Source organism: Rhinopithecus bieti, unplaced genomic scaffold, assembly GCF_001698545.2.
Source record: "Rhinopithecus bieti isolate Rb0 unplaced genomic scaffold, ASM169854v2 scaffold_49727, whole genome shotgun sequence".
In the NCBI taxonomy this organism is placed as follows: domain Eukaryota; kingdom Metazoa; phylum Chordata; class Mammalia; order Primates; family Cercopithecidae; genus Rhinopithecus; species Rhinopithecus bieti.
In genome coordinates, this window is record NW_016819555.1 from 139,009 (window position 1) to 145,788 (window position 6,780).

The 6,780-nt window shown below is 47.1% G+C and overlaps 1 protein-coding gene across 1 annotated transcript in view; it reads left to right on the forward strand.

Annotated features, from left to right (window-relative positions):
- Window positions 1–703: 703 nt before the first annotated feature.
- LOC108519799 (src substrate protein p85-like) overlaps window positions 704–6,780 on the forward strand; it is a 27,297-nt gene continuing 21,220 nt past the window's right edge. Inside the window, exon 1 of the mRNA XM_017859054.1 lies at window positions 704–1,198. Coding sequence (XP_017714543.1) covers window positions 704–1,198 — 495 coding nt within the window. The remainder of the gene's footprint in view (window positions 1,199–6,780) is intronic.

Here is a 6,780-nt window from a genome sequence, read left to right on the forward strand (position 1 = left end):
CAAGGCTAAATATCTAGCAGCGCAGTGCCTCCTGGGAGGAGTTAGGCACAAGGCCCGGCAACTAACCAGTAGTTGTAATGGGTATCAGCAGATCTTCTTCCAAGCCCTGACCCTGCCACTTGTGTGAAGTCAGGATCTCCTTTTCCAGGCCTCAGTTGAGTCATCTGTAAAGTGAGGAGACTAGAGTAGGGGTTGGGTAATGTCTGATGGTTGTAATGTCTGTTTTTAACTGGCCCATTTCCATCAGTTTCTGCTAGGCAAAGCTTTGCATATTTAGCTGCTCAGTTGGAACTAGTAGGAAGACCAAAGAGGATTTTGGCAAGTTCTTTTCTTCTGCTGTGCAAATCTGACATGCTTAATGGAATTTCCAAGAGTTACATTAAACGTCACCCGAGTCTGGCCATCCTAATGTTTTACAGAGTGCATTGTATTTCTGTAAAAATTAGACTTTGAGTAAGATTTTAAATATTTCCCATCTATCATGAACGTTTTCGTTCTCTCTCATAAGAGACTATTTGATTTGGGGCCTGTTATCGGAAAGGCCGGGAAGGGCATCGAGGATAGTTGGAGGCAGGGTGGTATGTGAAGGGCCTCTGGAGAGCCAGCGCTTCTCGGGTGTCTCAGCGGCTCACCATAGAGTTTGGGGGTTCGGAGTTGCATCTGGGGGTGAGGGAGGAAGCAGGCCACCAGAAAGGGCTAGTCCATGAGTCCGGGAATCCCGCCTGAAGCTCTGGCAGTGACCCGCAGCATGCCAGGCACCGGCAGCCCTCCGGTAGGGGCTGAAGCAGGCGGCAGCAGCATGCGCAGTGTGGCCGCCGCCAGTACACCGCGGCTTTTGCTGCTGCCACAGCTACCAGGGCTGCTGCTGCTGCTGCTGCTGCTGCTCTGCCTGCGCCGCTGTCACTTCCAGTTCCTACTTCTGCGATCCAGGTCCGGGTCACTGCTTACCCGCTGCTGGCCCAGTGCCTCCAGGCCGCTTTCCCTCCGCTGCTCGGCTCTGGCTCCGGCTGCGGGCAGGAGGGGACAGGCATGGGCAGCTGAGCGTGGTCTGGAGAAGCCTCGCGGGCTGGCTCCCCCGGCAGTCGCTACCCTCCAGTCGCCGCCCTGCGCACCCTCGCCCGGCTCGCAGCCAGCGCACCCAGCGGGGCGCGCCCCCGGCGCCCCCAGTTCGGCCCCGCGATCCTCCGCCCGCCGAGAGGTACGGCTATGGCAACAAGAACTTGAGGACAAGACTCTGACTTCCCTTTAGATTAAAAAACAGTCTCTGGGCTGGAGAGGTTGCGGGAGCGGCACAGAGTTTGGAGACGGGCGCCCCCTCCTCGCCCGCGTCCAGGCGCAAAGTTGCAGCAGCCCCTCCCCGCTGGGGCGAACCTAGCCCAGCTCTCCAGTTTCGCCCTGGTGGCGGCCGCGCTCAGGGCAGGGTCCCAGCTCCGGCTGGGTTGATCGGTTCCCGCAGCCTTGGCACAGGCTTGCCCGCCCGCTCGCCCGCCCCGTGACTCGGGAGGGCGAGCGGCTTCCAGGAGGCGGCGGCGGCACGGCTGGAGTGAGGGAGCAGCCGGAGGACAGGCGGGCAGCGGCCGAGCCAGGTGACCTGCCTGGGGGCAAAAGGGTCAGGGGAAGGGGAGCGCGCGAGGGCCCGGGGGTGGGTGCCTAAGGACCCCCTTTGGAGAGGAACCGCCCTTCTTCCCCACTGCTGTGGCTCGCAGCCCCAGCTGCGGGGTCCGTTCTCTGCCAGGGCCTCACAGTTCGCTAAGATCCAGGGTGCCGGGAATGGGGAGATGGGGGCCGAGGGCGCAGAGCGAGGACGCGCCAAACTTAGGGGCGAGTTGTCCAGCTCTGGCCGCAAGGTTTGCATCCCACTGGATTCTTTCCTTCCCCCAGAACCAGAGCAGGAGTTAACAGTACCATTTTTAATACTAATTTGATGCCCTCCCAACCCCGAGCATCCATACATTTGGGGATGTTTTCTGCGTTGAGTACAGAGATCTGTCGCAGAAATGGTTTGTGGATGGAAAAGACCTGTATTCTACAAGCTGTTCCAAAGTGCCTGTAGTTAATTTCAAGTTTTCATTTTCCAGTCATTTAGGAACCCAACAGGTATTTGAGCTATTTCGTTTCTTAGCTCTACGGCGGAGAGCCCTCAAGTTTATCTCTGCCTCTTCAAAGGTCTTATATTTTCATTTTTGATTTGTTATTGTTTTTGGATATAGGGATAACTCACATGATATTTTTCCCTTAATGTGTAGTAGGAGTAAAAATACAGTAAATGAATATATTTTCCTCTGCAATTATGTGTATTTTGGTCGATAAAAGCTTCGCATAAACAAAAAAAACCTTACAAAATAGGATAAATTTCAGTTGATGTTCTGTAAAGTATTAATAATTTTAAAGGCAAGATTCAAAGGTTCAAACTGTTTTTTTTTTTAAACTTATATTTGCCTGGAAAACTCATAGTGTCCTTGGACTTCCTATCTTAATTTTGACATTGACCATGGTAAGAGGATCTCTGATGACATCATTTGCTCCAGCCACAGTCTGGAATTCTGTGACTGAGAGCACCTCTCTCCAAAACATAAGGCCTGGTCCTGCCCTTGTGCTTCAGCTGAGGCATTTCCAAGGATTTCTCTTCGGCAAAGTATTATGCTACATGCCAGGCAATGCTGCAGTCCCTTCTTACATAATAAGCCAGCTTCAGGCCGGTGTACACTTTGGGTGTGCTTAGAGCAGTTAAAACAAGGGAGTGTTCTGTCTTAGTCTGGGTGCTGGGGCAGATGATTGGAGTTTTGGACAAAGTAAATTTCCAGCTACTATTCTCATATTGCATTTCTTTGGTGCTTAATTTTTTGAATGCCTTCTACTTATCTGAAACTCCCCATGCCCTTGTAAAGGATGTAGGAGAGATGGCATTACTTTCACTTGACAGAGAAACAGAAAAGTTTAGTTAATCGAAGTCATACAGCTTATCACTGGTAGGATCAAAACTCTAACCTGCATCTCCTGCTTTCAGCCTAGGTTTTTTCTTTGTTCATTTGTTTTTACTAAAACATGACATTTTATACAAAAGTGTTTTATTTGGCACATTTTATGGATGGTATGTCTTCCAAGCTACTAATTTTTCCTATTCTTTTTTGCCTACTCACATCTCAGCCTTGTCTTTGCTTGTACAGGGCTGGTGCTGTTCTTAGGGGTAAGGACAAGAGCAGAGTTTTCCAAAGGATGGTCTGTGGTTTGTATTTACCTACAGTTTGCCTCCTCTCCACTCACATTCAGGGATAGCAGGTGCTGAATAGAGTGAGTAGCCAGGGCCCCGAAATTTCTGATATTCATTTGACATCATTAGTCCAAGTGTAATATTACTTCAATCTTTACAAAGAAACTCATTCAGGAGAGGAAATTGAAGAGTATGAGTTTTGTTCCTTTATAGCAATCTGTTTATCACTATGCTTAGGACTGTAGATGCAAAGGAGGAAAAGGAGTTGAGTATCTACCATTTCTCAGGCACCTGCTATGTTCCAGGCACTATGCTAGGTGCTTTAAGTCTATTATCATATTTAACCCTTGCAACACTCCTGGGAGGTAGGTGGCATTGTACTCATTATACCCTGGTGGAAACTAAGGTTTGGAGATGATCCAGACTGATGCCTCATCCTGCCAGTACCAAGAAGAACCTGAATGTAATCACTGATGTACTTGACTCCAGAACTCATTCCCTTTGTCTTGTGCTAGGCTGTTGCCCCCAAAGCTAGTGATAAATATAGGAACACCTAGCTCCTTTGTTTTCAGACATGACTGTACATTGGAGTCACTCGGGACGCTTTTTAAAAATACAAATGTTGGAGTCTTGTAACCCAGAGATTTTGAGTTAATTGGTCTGCAATGAGGCCCAGCCACTGGTATTCCTTTTTAAAAAAGTGCTTAAATCAACTTTATATTTACATTCAGGAAATTGCACAAATCCTAAGTATATAGTTTGGTGAATCTTCACAAACTGACACACTTGTACAGTCTGCACCCTTACTAAGAAACAGAACAGTATCGGTGCCCAGAAGCTATCCTCGTGCCCCTTCCCAGTCACTATGCCTCACCAAGGGGCACTACTATCATGACTATCCACCACTATCATAGTAGATTCTCTGCCTTCCTGCCTGTTTTGATACTCTATATGAGCAGACTCATACAGTATGTACTCATTTGCATGAGGTTTCTTTCACTCAGCGTAATATTTGTACAAGTCACCCATGTTGTTGCAGGTAGTAGTGGTTCACTTTTTTTCTTGCTGTATAATATTTCATTGTATGGATATATCAAGTTTTGTTTTTCTATTCACTTGTTGATGGACATCTACATTGTTTCCAGTTTTCGTTTGCTGTGAACAATGCTGCTATGAAGATCCTTGTGAGTGTCTCCTGGAGAATATGTACACCCATTTCTGTTGGGTTTATGTATTACAGTGGCACTGCTAGGTCATAGGGTCTGCATGTGTTCAGCTTTAGTAGATACTGTCCAGCTGTTTCCCAAGTTGGACAAGCCTCGTGATTTTTTATTTTGAAAGCTCTGCAAGTGATTCTAATGTGCATCCAGAGTTGAGAACCATTTCCCTGGTTTATCCCCAGTTCAGCAACCTAGTGACCTCAAGTGTCTGCCACTAAACTGAGAACCATACAGAAGGAGATCCCAACTTTCTTCTCAGCCTGGAATCTTCTGGACAGTCTTCTCAGCAAAACTGGGCAGCTTACATCCATTTTCCCATAATCCCTTGTGCCAAGCTACCTTTATACTGCTCGTCCACCCCTGCTTTGGTTTATTTGTGAACACATCTGCTAATCTCAGAACTTTTCAAAGGTAGGAACTAGAGCCTGATCATCTTTATTTTATTTCTTTATTTGTTTTGAGACAGAGTCTCGCTCTGTTGCCCAAGCTGGAGTGCAGTGGTGCGATCTCTGCTCACTGCAACCTCTGCCTCCTAGGTACAAGCGATTCTCCTGCCTCAGCTTCCTGAGTAGCTGGGATTACAGACGCATACCACCACACCTGGCTAATTTTTGTATTTTTAGTAGAGATGGGGTTTCACCATATTGGCCAGGCTGGTCTTGAACTCCTGACCTCAAGTGATCCACCCGACTTGGCCTCCCAAAGTGCTAGGATTACAGGCGTAAGCCACTGTGCCCAGCCCTGATCATCTTTATAACCCTAGCACCCAGTACAGGACATGGCACAGAGCAAGTGCTTAGGAAGGGTTTGTTAGATGAAAGATTGATAGAATGACTGAGTACTCAGAGAAGATCTGGGCTGCAAAAGAGACATCCCATCTTTGCACTAAGAATTATGTACTTTATTCATAGGATACTGCTTCAGGCCCTCGCTCAAAGCCTAATTGCTTTTACTTATCTCAGCATGTTAGCATTATGGGTAATCTGGTTGCTCACCCTGAAACAGATTAGAAATAGCAGATTAAATGAAATGAGGTAAGGTATGTGAAAGCACATTGTAAACTGGAAAATAGCATCTAAATAGAAAGTTGTGATAAAGGGAAATGAGGGGCTGCTGTAGATTAGGTACACTGGCAATGGCAGAAAGTCTGTGTATCCATGTATAATGTGGAAGAACTGAAATCAACAGCATGTCAGCAAAGGAGACAGAAAAACTATGAAAAGCAGACTCCCAAACACATAACTCTGGGGACTTTTGATGTGGTGTCAGGCATACTGTGTGGTCTAGTCGCTGGAATATGTTCCTTTTCCTGCCTTGGTCTGGTTTTGAGTCCTGGTCAGGGCAGCCTTTTTTTTCTTCAGAAGTAGTATACCAGTGCAGGGACTATGAGCTTGAGCTTTGGACTTGGACTGACCTGCTTGGCTACTTATTAGGTATATGCTAACCTCCTAGGAGGTAGTAGTAATACCACTTGTTAAGTATATGCTTCTGGCTGGGCGCGGTGGCTCACGCCTGTAATCCTCGCACTTTGGGAGGCCGAGGCGGGCATATCACTTGAGGTCAGGAGGTCAAGACCAGCCTGACCAACATGATGAAACCCCATCTCTACTAAAAATACAAAAATTAGCCAGGCATGGTGGCATGAGCCTGTAATTGCAGCTACTTGGGAGGCTGAGGCAGGAGAATCGCTTGAATCTGGGAGGCAGAGGTTGCAGTGAGCCAAGATTGTGCCACTGCACTGCAGCCTGGATGACAGAGAGAGACTCTGGTTAAAAAAAAAAAAAAGTATATGCCTCTTCCTAGGGTTAAATGAAAGAAAGCAAGTAAAGCACTTAGCACTGTCCTTGGCACTGAGTGAATTCTCAATACAAGCTAGTTCCTAATTGGAATTTTAATATATCCCAGTAGATCAGTGTTCTGGGATATATTAGATAAAAAACATGGCATTATTAAAAAAAAAAGTTCTCTTAGTTCAGTTATGTTAAGCTAACTCTGTTTAAGAAGTGAGTCACTGATTTTTAGAAAGATTTCCTTTTGAAGATTTAACATTTAAAAATATTGAAAGGGTAGGTTGACGTGATGGCACACGCCTGTAATCCCAGCACTTTGGGAGGCCGAGGCGGGAGGATCACCTGAGGTCAGGAGTTCAAGACCAGCCTGGCCAACATGGTGAAACCCCATCTCCACAAAAATACAAAAATTAGCTGAGCATGATGGCAGGTGCCTGTAATCCCATCTACTCAGGAGGCTGAGGTGGGAGAATCGCTTGAACCCAAGAGGCGGAGGTTGCAGTGAGCTGAGATTGTGCCATTGCACTCCAGCCTGGGCAACAAGAGCGAAACTCCATCT